Source organism: Gallus gallus, chromosome 3, assembly GCF_016699485.2.
Source record: "Gallus gallus isolate bGalGal1 chromosome 3, bGalGal1.mat.broiler.GRCg7b, whole genome shotgun sequence".
In the NCBI taxonomy this organism is placed as follows: Eukaryota; Metazoa; Chordata; class Aves; order Galliformes; family Phasianidae; genus Gallus; species Gallus gallus.
The window spans coordinates 51,673,734-51,688,621 of record NC_052534.1 but is presented as its reverse complement, the minus strand read 5'-3'; the positions used below and the strand labels follow the sequence as shown (position 1 = coordinate 51,688,621).

The window sequence follows — 14,888 nt, the reverse complement described above, 5'->3', positions numbered from 1 at the left end:
TGATATAATTTGAGAGGCTTGAGCCTAGATCATGCTAAAAACTCTTCCCCAGCAGAAAAAAAAAGGAAAAAAAAAAAACAGATGCCAGCTTCCATATTTCTTGTACAGATTTTCTTTAACTGTTGAACTTTTAATATCTAAAGTCTTTCTAAATCATTTTTATGTAGAGCTACAGTTCATTTTTACCTGCTTTTCCATCTGTTTTAGGATCCATGATGACAAACTCTGGCCTCAACTTGCTGATACGACGTCCTTTCAGGATGGGCACCAATCCCCCAAGATATTCCAAGTACAGAGTATAACATGGACCACCAACCTCTGGGTCATCTTCTGTCCGCTTCATCGTGCAATGAAGACGTTCGTTGCCAGCTGTTGGGTAGCTGACAAAATCTCTCATATTGTTTGGATCTGGGATAGGAGGCTTAATGAAATGAAGGAAGGAAAGAGAAAGTTTCCTATAGGTTATTGTTCTTTATTTTAGGGGGGTGATTTAATCTTGACATGACTAACTGAACTTGGATCCAACCCTAACTTGGCAGATCACTTTACTCCATGAGTTATTCATGAGCGACATGTGAAACAGTAGGGCTGTTTATTGCTTAGTTAGGTTTAAACAGCTTAAAACTGAGAAACTAAAAGTAATCATATCAAAGAGGAAGGCTGGACTTGTATATAACAAACCTGTATTCAAATTCCAGCTGTATCACAAACTTGATAATAAATTTTAACTTGGGTAACACAGTCAAGTCAAAGCTTCAGAGTTCTGTCTTGTCTCTTGCTGCCCCCATAAGTGAACTTGACCACTCATGTTCCCATTCCTCATTAGTACTGATGCATTCTATGTCCCTATGCTATAATGTTGTCAGCTCTGGAAAGAGCTTGTACCTGTTCTATCATCCCACTCACTTCCGAATACATGACCCACCTCTGACAAGGGTCTATTTGCATGCTTTGTAGAGAAATATGAGCCTAAAACTCAAGGTGGGTTATTTTGCCTTGCTTGCTAGTGGGCTGCATTAATCCATGAAGAACACAGTCCAAAAGTAGTTAGACTGCTTTTGTCTACGACAATATAGCCTGTATGACACAAATAACACTAACGTGTGTTTCTTTACCACTGGTCTACTGAATGCTCTGTATCTCTGGAGATCAAGAAGCCATGGTTACAGCAAGGCATTTATTCTTTTCTGGCAAGTGAAACGTTTCACAGTCACACAAATTGCCCTGATTAGGAGTACACAAATGGAACTGTATTGAATCATTACATTACAGGCACAATTTGCTCTCATTAAAGCTGGGCCAACTCGACAGATTTCAAATTAGTTACTCTAGAGCTATACTGTTTTAACAATGACCCAGAACTTGTTTGAGAAAAAGCTGTAATGCATACACAAAAAAATACATAACACAAAAATACATATTTGGATGTAGGACATTTACTAGCTAATGCTCTAGTTTACAGGCTGTGATAAAGAGTTCTGACATCCTGAGATGTACCTGAGGGCAAAAAATACGAAAAAATAAGGTTGAGCAGATGGCTCTGCAAGCAGCTCTGCTAATGGTACAGGAAAAGGTATAATAACTGCTTCATTTTTTCATAGCACTGTTGGAGTAGTAAGGTTAAAAGAACTCACGGTCAGTAGAGATATTTGGGCAGCCACAGCTCTTAAGTATACCTTTCCTGGCAATATAAGGAGTCATACAACAAGCAGAGAGGCAACAGTTTTACCACTGTGAATGTCTCCTAAAACCATAACACAATTTCTTCTGCAGTCTCCCTTAGCTAACAGCATATTGTACCTTGGAATGTCCTTGGAAAAGCCATCCATGCACAATAGTACAGATCAGTGTGTGTAAGCCCTCTTTCCACATTTCAGTAGGCACCACACTAACCACCAACTTTGCTGTCCTTGAAGAGGATTGACCCTTAATCTTGCTTTATTATCGTAATTATGTAGGGTCTGGATTTTACCCATTGTCACTTAGGAGCTGCAGGGGGAAGAAAATCAAGCAACCCCCTTCTACTTCACTTGCACACATGCTGCTTTCCTTTTACCTTGATTGTTGGTATGAAGGCAGTGGTGAGGTATGAACAGAGCCGAGGGGGCAGGGTGAGTTTGCTGATATCCTTGTCATCCCGCAGACAGCTAGCAATGGTCTGCTGGCACAGAAGCTGCAGGCTGGAGACCCTATGCTCTACTCTGACAACATATAATGCAGGCCCAGAAGCCATCAGCAGGCGCGAATCCCTGTGACCCCAGCAGATCGAGATGATGGGACGCTGTATGGGGAGGAAAAGGGCACAACTTGAGAAGATCATACACCTTCACCCAAACAATTGCACAGCCAGTGATCATCTGAATACAGCACCCATTAAGTTACACTAAGTCTTCTAGAAACTTAAAAAAGCATGCTATTGCCCACAGGAAGGGAGAAAAATGTGGACACTTGAAATTACTGATACCCATGATTTGATACGCACGCAGTTCCTTTTACTCACAAAACTTTAATCTCTTCACACAAGGAATTGTCTATCAAATTCATCAACGAGATGAAGAAAACGAGGTGCTATAAGGATATGTGACTTAAAAGTCACACACTACTAAAAAGCAGGACCTTTTGAAGCACCATCCACGTTATTTTCCTAGTCATCTATTCAACCTTCATCCACTGTTAATGGATCCCATTTTACAACTGAAATTCAGACTACATGTCCAGAGACAGCTACTAAACTGGTGAACAAGATTCACTTGGCTTTCTTGTCTTGCACTCCTTCTTTTGTTGCATGATGTCTTTTTTGAACTATTCTCCAAGGAAGTGAACTGTAAGAGATCACCATGGCCTTTTTGTCTCCTGTTTGTCTACACTCAGAAACACCAGGTTCATGGCAGTAGACAGCCAAGAGAGTCAGAGGTGACTGGTCCTACATGTCAGAATTCGGAGCAGCGTAACAAAAAATCACTCAAATCCTCCTTTGCACATTATTCCCTGCTGCATGAATATTGAGTTCACATGTTAACAGCAAGTTGTGTACAGATTTAGAATAAAATAAAAAAGGATTTCATTGCATGTGTCAAGTGACTGCCTGACTAAAAACTGAATGGAGTGGATGTTTTTACAAATACCAGCTCTTAGGAACTATGCCTGTTAAGATAAGAGTAAACTTGTGCTTCAGGATGCAAGACAGACCTCATGGGTAAAACTGTCCCACAAACATCTCTGAGCTCTTTCCCAGACAGCTCCCTGTGCTTGCTTTCTAAACTTTCAGGCCAAAATCCATCTTTTTTTAAGCAAAGCACTGCTGTGTCTTATAGCACTATCACTGTTATTTTGGCCCTTCGTGAGGGTTAGCTGCAGCCAGCTGTCATCGCTCGCTTGACGTGCTACAAACATCTTTATTTGCGTATATACACACACTCTAAGGAATCTTCATCCCATAGCTGCTATCTCTGTACAAAAAATCAGCCTAGGGTAAGGAAGACACTCCCAATCCATAAGGCGTACTGTACAGAAGACTGTAATCAGTGAATTGAAAAAGGATCGCTCCTTCCTGTAAAGGGCTCCCTTCTTTTCACAATCCTCAGCACTTAAAAATTTAAGTGAACGTATTCTTAACTAAATTATGAACTTTATTTACCTTAAGGTCAGGGTCTCTTTGGAATGTCCTAATGCACTGAACAAGAATTAACTATACAGAAGATAAAGGTCAGGGCACACTCAGTAGTAACCTTTATCTGCTCCTCTCTGGTAATACGGTACCCACATAAATGGGTTAGATTAGCCCAGAAGATACTAATCTAGTTTGGAAGCAAAAAGCTTGAAGATGAGAAACCAGGGGAAGAAGTTTCTCAGTGAACAATATAAAGCAAAATGCAGTTGCACAGCATGATATCAATGCCTATCATCAAGATAAAGGGCTTGTGGCAGATTTTTTTTCAGATAAAAGATCTTCCCTGCTACGTAATCTTACCCTAGTTTTAAATTTCAATGAAAATATTGGTTTTAAAAGCAGAAGACCTTCAGAGGCAACACCACAAACACTTCTCTGGATGCACAAACCTTTAGGCTGACTGATATGCAAATGGAAGCAACAATATGTGAATACTGTGATTTTAACAGTAATTGCTAAAGGCATTTTGTAGAGAACTTCAAAAGAACTGAGAAGTCCTTTGTGTACCATCAATAATTATTACATAGCTTGTCATAACCATAACCTGTGGGACAGTCTTGGATTTGATGAGTGATCACATAAACTATCTCTACTAATGGGTATTTTCATTATTTCAGGGTGGGTTCAGCCCTCATACTGTTTAATAGCAATAAGGCAATTCATGCTGCTTGTTAAACATGATTGAAAAGGCACTGACAAAAATTAGGCATCTGCCTCATCTGAAGTATGACAGACTGAGAAAGGTACTAGGAGAAGTAACCCTCATTTCCCCAAGAACTGCTTTTCAGCATGGGCAGAACTATCTACCTGATACTTATTGTGGGATCCAAACCACATTCGTCTGGTTGTGTTGGATCAATTAAAGCTTACTTATGAATAAGGTGAGGGAATAAACAAATGTGTGGCTTTGCACAAAAATGTTTATTTCTTGCACAGAGTTTTACAGCAGAAGAGATTATGAAGTCTACTATCCGAGCTATCATAATCCAATACATCACACCCAGACAGCCCTCTGCTCATCCAGTTATTTGAATCAAATGAAACTATTTCTGCCCTCAGATTAGTGTAGAGTACAGAGAAGAGCAGGGATGCAGATAATACCAGTGCAAGAACCTTTGTAATCTTAAATACATTCCCAAAGAAGCGATTTTTCAGGAGCTTTGAAATGTTGGGTGGGGCCTTTGGCAATAAATCACTGTGGTGCTAAGGATGAGCAGAAAGCCAGATGACAAAAGGGATTGCTTCATGGCATGATCTCATCTGTTTCCTAGCAGGCAACCATAACTCAGTCATTTTCTAACTTTTGTAGGTTTGATCCCATTAGTTAGGCAGTTTTAGTGCATATTTATGTAAACAATATGAACAAGTGGGTGCACGTTCAAATGCAGACATACACATGATACCTACGAGGGATGAATTGCTTGCATCATGACATTTGCACTCTTCCTCTGTATATTTAGTCTCCCATACACCTCATGTTTTACTCTTAACATTCTCAGTCTCGGCAAATGGCCCTTACACAATACTGGTTTGCATTTGCTTGCTGATTCACCAGACATGCTTTGCCTCCATTTTCTACGAAATGCTCAGACTCCCAGCACCCCTCAAGTCTAATATCCAGCAACACTTCATTTACGGGGAAGGTCTCGGATTTCAGATGAGGTTCATGGAAAATTAAAGCATGATTAAATGCCTGGGGAAATAAGAAGATCACCCAAATGCCAGATCTGACCTGACCTTTAAATGTACTGCTCCAATAATATTTCTCAATAACGAGGCTTCCCACTCTTTCCCTTGGAGGACAGGGACATGAATCAATTATCACTGCAAGACAGTTGTTAGCCAGCTACAGCATTCCCTTCAAACACTGCTGAGAAGAAGCAATTGATCTGCAGTGTTCACTGCAAAAGTATTGTTCCTTATAAAGCACCTGCTTATTTCCATTATTTTAGTAAACAAGGACGGAAAATGTGTTGATACAGATATTGCAGACTCTAACTCTCTTGCAGGAAAAAACACAATTTATAAACTTTTCATCACCTGTATAAAGTTTAGGCAAGGAGAACATCATGCAAGCTGCTCCTTGTTGCATTTCTTGAGTTCAGAAATTCTAAGGTTAGGGGACCTTATGACCCTTGACTACTGGAAGTCCCCCTGGTAATGATTTGAACAAAGGCAGATATTTCAAGGCAGAAGGTCCAGGAAAAGGGGATTTTCTCAGGAGAAGAAACCAAAATGCAAAATTGCATCCAGTAAATGGTATGTACCAGTGAAAACTCCAGCCTACACTGCCTGCTTTCTCTCACTGTAAAGTGCTATTGTGGAGATGCACATTTTGCCTTTCCCTCTGCTTTTTTTCGGAGAAATCAGAAGGTACAATGGCTACAGTGCCCATCTGGCTCTTATGAATTTTGTGTGCACATCTCTGTGCTGCTGTAGAGTTCCAGGGTAACTACTGGAAACAGTGCAACTTCTTCATTGTTTTGTTCCTAGGTTTACAGTGGGAATAATACTAACTACAAAGAGAATTGGTGATGATAAAAGCAGTAAGTTCTATGACCTCATCAAAAACTGTATTGCTTATATGATTTTTCATGCAGCAAACTCTTATTTGATTTGCAAATGTTTCTTATATCCTCTGTTTTTACAGTGATTTTTTTGTTTTTGTTTAGATTTCAGTACAAATGTGAGATTCCATCTTAGCAGAATGAGGCTGTTCTCAGCCAAGTGTAATTAGACAGAACCCATTCTGCAGTCCTGATCACAATCCATTTGTGCAGCAGTCAGAGATGATCTCATGGCCTATTTGTAAAACATTAAGGTCCTTACTGAAATCCCAAAGAATGTTAGGCCAGTTAGTTCTGAGCCGCTGCTCTTGTTTATCTTTCTGTAACAAAGTAAATTCTCCAAAATTTTGGTGCCATCCAATGTCAACTAAACAAGACTCATTTCAGGTGATTGAAAATGAAAAGCAACGTTAATTCAGAAGCAGTAAACCTGAACACTGTATGTGAAATAAATGAAGACAAAGTAAGCAAGGTTAGCTCAGCTGGGGAACATAAAAGGCAGCCTCTTCCTCGCATAGTCCTTTTGATCTGAATTTAACCTAAAATTGTACCTCTTTTCTCAGGCCTTAATAAAATGAATTTTACACAATTACCGAGTTTCTGCAGAAGCACACAGTCTTCCATCTAACTGTTCAGATGCCAAGAAGTTTCCAGCAAAGAAGCAGCCTGTGAAATGCCGCAAGGGCTTCTGCTAATAGCAGTATGATTAGAGCAAGCGGGTCTTCCCAAAGACTCCTGGAAACCTCTCCCACGAAGATGCAGACTTTGGTATACCGCTTTGAGTTAGGGCTTAAAAGTATTACACTAAGAAAAATGTGACTATGCTTTTTCTGCATCTGACCTTCTTGCCCATACATACAGCAGCTGATTAGGGGACATGCTGGGCTCAACTTGCTCTTATCTTCTTCACTGCATTCTTCACGTATTCTGTTCGTACAGCAATTACATAACAAGATAAAATAATAATCTAACCTAAATTTTCTTTAGGATTATACATTTGAGATGAGATCAGCACCCGGGTTTCTAGATCCATGCTCTTGTTCCCCTGGATATATGAGAAAGAAAATTATAAAAAGCAAAGGAACCAAAACAGAAATAACAAATCTGAACCAAGGAACAGGGTAACTTCACAGGTCTGGTGAAGCTGGTAGACAGACATTTTTGAAGTGGGCCTGCAGGAGACACCCGTGTTTAAAGTCCAAACGGGAACACAGAAAGCAGCTTTATCCACTCAGAAGTAAGCTTTCTGACAGCAGGTATGGTTAGCTGATATAACAAATAACCCTGTCTGCTCCTCAGATGAGAAATTCGGAAGTGACAGAACTCACTTGCAGCATTTCCCATAAACAATTCTAGCAAGACTGCAAAACAGCCTTGAATGAGGCCGCTTACCGTTACTCCCATTCTTGCTTAGTGCCATGAGAAGGTTATGAGGTTACATAAGAAATAAATATTCTTCTGATTAGAAAATTATAACCAGCGGGGCAGTCTGCAGTTTTAATCAACGTTTTAAGTGCTGGGAAAGCAAGGCCATGAAAAATCTGCCAGCTAGAAGAACTGGGCACAGTTTTAGTTCATCAGGTTAATAATATCTGTGTACGTGAGGGCGAGAACAGTAAGTACTGAGATTTACAGAAATTGATAGTGTATTTTTGAATGCTTCTTAGCTGATCAACAAGCTTTAAGGTAAACTGTTTGTATCAAATCAATAATCAGTACTCTCTGGAGTATAACCCAGTTTTGATATAACTGCTTCCAATAACATTAAAGTCTGGTGTAACTTTCTGAAGGGACTTGAGATTTTTTTTTTTTTTTTGCACTACATTCTTCAAGCATATATTGCAAATATATATTGCAAACATGTTGCTGAATGTCAGGCTGAAGTCCCAGCACAGAAAGCTCTTTCATTCTGTTCATGAATATTATTTTTCATACAAAGCTACAGTGTTCATTTGGATACTTCTAAACCAGCGTTATTTCCCTACCTAGGGTTTTACAGTCAGCAAACTAGGTTTATGAACCATAAAATCCTACACTGAAGGTGCTTAAGAGAGTTCATCAAATGATATGGAGGATGGCAAAAACATATTAAGGCTGGAGGAGAAGGTGGCATATAAAACACCTTGAAGGGAACCATGACAACAGCCATCATCAGGATCAGCAAACTGTAGTACCCAAATCTATTTTACATTAGAGTTTGCAGTGCCTTTGTGTTAGGTAATGTTCCAGTCAAGTTACATTTAAACCCCACATCAGTTTTAGACTGAGTTTTTCTATGAACAATTTGATATAATTTCTTGTTTCCTTAATACTCTTCCAAGATACACAGCACAAACAAAGACAGTTGAGTACATATTACTGATAACAATTTCAGACATCTGCTTTATCAAAGAGTTGGGACAGAGGGTGACACAAACTCAGTTTGGCACCAGCAATCCACTACTACCTATGTTCATTGTTGTTTTACTCCCTATGACCTTTAAATTTGGAAAAAATGCTCATTTAGAATAAATATGCTTTTCCAGTCATACATTTGCTTGCTTTGGAATAAACAGTTATAGTAGTAGAAGAGTTTGAGATGTGCAGATTCTTTTCTTCCATTTACTTTCAGGAACCAGCGATGAATTCTATGAAATGCCATTAACAGGTTGATTGCCATTTTACATTATTAATGAATTTCCTCTGATGAATTTGTCATCAGACAAATTACTGGGACCTGACTCACTGGCATCTCTGCATATATATCCTTGGAGTAGATGCATGGAATAAGAAGTTACTAGCAATATTTTTGCAACAGCAGTTCTTATCTGGTTTTGTTAGTAAACCAAATACTTTGCAATGTTCTAGCGTACCTGGTACTCAGCTGGTAGCACTGTTAGACCAGCAGTCAATTACACACAAGAGTAAAGTCCACATGAGCAGACACAGGTGTCTTTCTGAAATATCTCCTCACTTCCTCCTGCAGCTGAGTTAAATACGAACTTAAGTGCGATAAATAAAGAGAATAAACACTGACAAATGACAGGAAAGGAGTGGCTCTACTCCTAGGCAAGCTTATGCACACAGGTTTTTAATTAACATAAATATATCAGTTGGAATATTATTTTTAACACGTTTTCTCAAGGAAACAAGCATGATTGTTATGTTAATGAGTGGTTTCCATCTCTCTGTCTTTCACTTCTATCCTTGTTCTGAAGCTGTTGGCTTCTCATCGGAAGCCAATAAAGAGGGGGAAATCTCCATGATACTAAAAAACTGCAGTTTTAGTGAAAATTAGCAGCTGGAAAGAACAGAGGGCCGTGGGTTAATTATTTTCCCTACAAAAAGCTCTGTGGTATGAACTTAGCAGTAACCCACTCTGTATGACCTGTCTATTTGTCAAATGAGCATTCATGAGGAATGGCACTATGAATGGTGTTTCCCATGGGTTGGTACAGAAGCCTGTCCTGTTTGATATCTTTATTGATGATCTGGATGAGGGGATTGAATGCACCCTCAATAAGTTTGCAGACAACACCAAATTGGGGGTAAGTGTCGATCTGCCTAAGGGTAGGAAGGGCCATACAGAGGGATCTGGAAAGAGTCGATCAATGGCCTGAGGCCAATGGGATGAAGTACAAGACCAAGGAAATATTTCTTCTCCAAAAGAGTGGCAACACATTGGAACAGGCTACCCAGGGAAGTGATGAAATCACCGTGCATGGAGGTATTTAAGGAAAGGGTACATATAATACTTAGCGACATGGATTACTGGGCAATATTGGTACTAGGTGGATAGTTGGACTAGATGATCTTAGAGATCTTTTCCAACCTTACTGATCTTATGATTCTATTATTTAATGGCAGAATAACTACCCCTCACATCAGCCACAATACATGCTCATTTTCCCCCAGGTGATTAAAGAGAGAAGGAAGGAGAAGAGATGAATGTATAAAAGGAAGTTGAAGGGATGTAAGAAGAACTAGAGGAAATGAAGGCATGGAGGTAAGAGAGAATTTGTGGTTGCTGGGAACAAAGTGGAGAGACAGCAGCGAGCCTGTACAGACATACATCTCAAGGCAATCTGTCCCAACCCATTCTGCTGCTCAAACAACTTGATTTCACAGCTTGACACCCAAGAGTTATACTGGTTCCACAGGTAACATGGACATAGTGTATTCAGGGACTGAGTAAAACTTTTTAACCTGGTCTGGGAGTAAGAAACACTGGTATAATATGTTTCTTCCAGAAGTGATCCACTGTGAATATGGGTGCACTATTTTGCTTGAAGGACTATGTTTAAGATAACGAAACAGTGTGTAAGTATAAGTCCTTCAGACATCTAAATCAGCATTAGGCATCTCTGTAGTTATTTAGGGTGGCTTTAGAAAACATCATTTTATACATTACAAAACTAAAGAATTCTATCTAAATTAGAGTGCTAAAACTAGTAAGCACAGGTTAATGCTAAACATAAGTAAACACAAAAGCTCAGCAGCCAGTTTACTATGTCATCCTTTTGTATCCATCTCAGATCAGGGTACTGAAAAAGAAACAATAATAGATGGTATCATCATTGATCGTAATCAAATAAACATAACATTTTCTGCCACTTTTCGATTTCAAAGTTATTATAAATTATGTTTCACTAGTAACAGTCAGAAATCAGAATGGAGTCATCTCTATTCTACAGAAAATGAGATAAAATGTGGAGTGACTTTCAGGTGTGTTCTGAAAGAACAATGACGAGTTACAAATGGTTGTTTTCCGGAGCAGCATGCAGTCCATCTGTTGCCTTTTAATAATCAGGTAACATGACCAAAGTTACAATGAAAGTCTGTACAGAAAGTGGGAACAGAAATAAGGCATCCTGATTCATCCTTGTCTGTCTGATGCCATAAGTAAAATATTGTATCAGACCAACTGATTGTACATTAGAAAATGATAGCAGTAATGAGAGTTTGATCTTGATACTGGACTCGGACTATATTAGACCAGTTCTTGGCTCTGCTACAACATCAAGCAAGTTATCTATTTTTTTGTCCTCGCTCACTTACCTGAGAAATAACAGTATTTCCCTTTTCTACCTTGTCTACTTATGGCCCAATGGTTTTAGGAAAAACAACATTTCTCATTTTATGTTTGCACAAGACCTAGCACTGTGGGCCTTAGTATCACATGTACTCTTGGATGTTTACTGTAATACAAATAACAACTATGGAGCATTTTTATAATATTGTATTTTGGAATGCAGTAGGACATTTTAAAATCCCTTTCATATTACAAGTCTAAACCCAAAAGCCAAAGTAAGAAAAGAATGTCAGCAAAGCATTAAAAACTGACTTAAACAATATCTCCTACCTGCACAGGTGTCTCCAGAGTGTAGATGTGTTCCCCACGCACGTTGTAGAACTTGACAAGTGCACTTTTCAACAGAGAACCATTGCCAAGTTCAACGAGCTGACACTGTTTCTCCATCCCTGCTACTGCAAGTAGGTCTCCTTGCGTACACCACTGTACCACCACATCTGAAATTGCAAAGATAGTTTGCAATAGCCACTTATTAGAAACAACAGGAATCATTTTCTAAAAGCACCCAAGTGATTTGAAAATCTAAAGTATTCTCTTGAAGGTTACATAAGTATTTAAAACCCTAAATATTTTCATCAGAATAGCAGCTAGTATGTTGTATATGCACTGCTGAGAATGCTGCTTCCTTTTTAGTTTGTGAACTGCAAAACAATGTGTAACAACTCACTAATTAATCTATTCCCATGGTAAGTGTAGAATGTAAGTTAGTGGTTGTTCCCAGGTATGTAACTATAAGAATTTAGTACTGATATTAAAACCAGGGAGGAAGATACAGTGTGTATAGCTTTGTGGTAAGTAAGTGGAATCAATTTGATGCCCAGACAAATAACCTCACTGAGTAGCAAAGACTATTTGTCTGGAGAGGCCTACAGTGCAAAAAAAGCAGCATGTTTAGCAGTGCCTCACATTCTCACTGGCTGTGAATGTAACTTTTAGTATAATTCAAAATCTGTAACATCAAGCAAGACTTTTGGATTCTTCTCCAAAAATACATATGGCCTCCATGTCACACATTTTCTTTTGACATGACTTCTGAAAATTTAATCCTCAGTCTAGCAGGAATTTGCCAGAAGCACACAGGGATTGCTTAGTCTCTCATACACATGGATATGAATATACATATCAGTTACTTCTACAGGCACCTCACAATGAGGAACACCCACAGTTTAATTTCAGGATGCTAATTTCAAATTGTTATATCTTCCAGCTCTTTGTCACACCAAAACAGTATTTTGTGCTTCTGCTTGTGTTTCAGAGGCAAATTTGCATGTGCAAGGAATATTGAGCTAGTCTTTAAACCTTTTTACTCTTAAACTGGAGGTGAAAGGCAGCTATTTTATGCTGAGACAAAGTGATGGTGAAGACAAAACTTTTGTGCTCTGGGATGCTCAATCTGCCAAGAACCTTTTGAAGACATTTGTGGGCGAGAAGCTGTCTTCAAACGAAGAAGCAGGAGAGAAATGAGAGTTGGCAAGAAGGATCTCAAAATTGTTTCAAGTTGTCAACTTGTCATTTTCAGGGACTTTTATGTGCAATTTAAAATGGTTTTGTATTATTTCAACTTTCTGGTATTCCTCACGGGAATTATGATTCTCATATATCAGAGGCAAGGCACATGTTTCTCAAGATAATTTTTTCACAGCTAAGCACTGTATGCCTCTTTTTTTTTTTCTGTTGGTCCTCAGCCCTCTAAGTAATCTACAATGGGATTTAATTAATCTTTTTCAAGGAGTTTGATGATGGGTGTTTTAGAAATCAATGAGGCAGGCAGATCAACTCCATTTGTGTTAACTGGATTAACTACACAACTACCACAGTGAAACAACAATCTCCTTCACATAAGTGTCTCCAACCAAAACTTGAGTTGATCCCTGCACCTAGAGGAAGAGGAGTGTCCAGCAGTTTTCCCTCTCAGCCAAAACTCCTAGAGCAAAGCTGTTGCAAAAGCAGTGAAGAGCTGGATGTCATTCACAGCATCTCCCAGGGACAGTATGGCTCCACAGCATGACGCACCACCAATGGGGTCTTCAAGGACTATTGAAACTTGACATAAAATAGCTCAGTTGAGGAATGTGTCTCAGTGCAAGCTCAGAGATTAGAAATCAGATGGAGGATTCACATAGCGTAATGGTCTGCCAATGAATCAGTGGATCACAGTCATCCCTCATGGCAGGCATGTTTACATGCCTCTAACAGAGAGCACTCTAAATGTGCAATAGGCCAGCAGGTAGCAGTTACAGCTAACTAGTATATCAAGCAGATGTAGTTCAGTAGTTCTGTAAGCATCAGCGCACTGAGAACCACTGAGTTAAAAAGCATGAAAGAAGGAATATACAGCTGAACAGTTCAAGAGCTCCACTAGACCTAACAAAACTTCCTGGAGAGTTTAAGCTGCATGAACTTGCATTTGGGTAACCAAACTCTCATCTAACAGCAAAAGCTTTTCCACATCAATTTAATGTGAATATTTCCAGTAAAATGACAACTATGCAAGCCAGTAGAACAGCAAAAATACATTGGTATTGCATGAAAGAGTTTTATAGTTGTCTGCTTTAAAAATTGATTTAGTGGCCTACAGCAGCCCTATAAAGACAATGCATCTGCTATGGAGACCACAGTGCAATACTTACAGATTTCAGACAGTAACATATGAATTGACTCACATAAAATACTAAAAATCATTCATTCTTAGCCATGTTCCAAGTGGCTTCTGAGTATGGAGACCTTGTACTGGGTGGAGTTGCATATTCTTACACATGATAACAACCAGCAAAATGACAGTTGCTTGACAACATTTTTAATAAGAAGGTACAGAAAATGTGTATCCATATAACAACTAAATGTAAAATACTTTCCATCATGAAACTGTTAGCTTCAAAACAAGACAGAGATATCCCAAACACCTTTCTTTCATTCTCACACATTGCCAATCCAGCAAGATGATGCACATTCTTCTACTGATGTCAGTGATAAAGTCCAGCTTTTTTAATATATTTTACTGTAGCTTGCACATCAATGTTTTGCTTAAAAAAGGTGATGTAATTAAGGGATCTTTTTCCATTAGTGAAAATCAATGGGGAAAGAGAAACAGGACAGACATCCTCATCAAGATGGAGCCCCACAGCACTAAACAGAAAACAAGATGGGTTTGTTTCTCCTTCTGGTTCCAGCAAGAAGCACAGACTAGATGACAACTGAAAACTACTTATCTGATGTAGTATAATTTCATAGTGATGCCAGGCACACAACCTGGTGGACATTACAAGAGCTTCTCTATATTGGTTTCACTTTAAAAGCAGCCTTTCTGGCAAAGGAGTGCCTCATGAAGCTACTATTTGCCAGCTACATACTTCTTGGGTTGGGATAGAAGGAAGCTGGAGTGGGACAGAATTCTCCAATGTGATGTTATATTCCTCTGCATAGCTGATCACCCCAAAACTACTATGGTGGTGTTAGGATAACTTTTCACCAGCAATATTACACTGTCACAGAACAGCTAAGGGTTTGCTCTGACAGCTAAATTTTCTCTTTTTTTTGCATCTAATACAAAACCGATTTACCTGTAGAGATAAAAAAAAAA

The 14,888-nt window shown here is 39.0% G+C and overlaps 1 protein-coding gene across 4 annotated transcripts in view; it reads right to left on the bottom strand.

The window, feature by feature from the left end:
- Positions 1 to 14,888, bottom strand: part of TULP4 (tubby like protein 4) — a 142,665-nt gene that overhangs the window by 22,089 nt on the left and 105,688 nt on the right. For all 4 annotated transcript variants that reach the window (XM_040698456.2, XM_040698455.2, XM_025148879.3 and 1 more), the window contains 3 exons: positions 11,579 to 11,745; positions 2,057 to 2,281; positions 187 to 421 (listed from right to left, as the gene is read on the bottom strand). In XM_040698456.2, the coding sequence (XP_040554390.1) occupies positions 187 to 421; positions 2,057 to 2,281; positions 11,579 to 11,745 (627 nt within the window). The remainder of the gene's footprint in view (positions 1 to 186; positions 422 to 2,056; positions 2,282 to 11,578; positions 11,746 to 14,888) is intronic.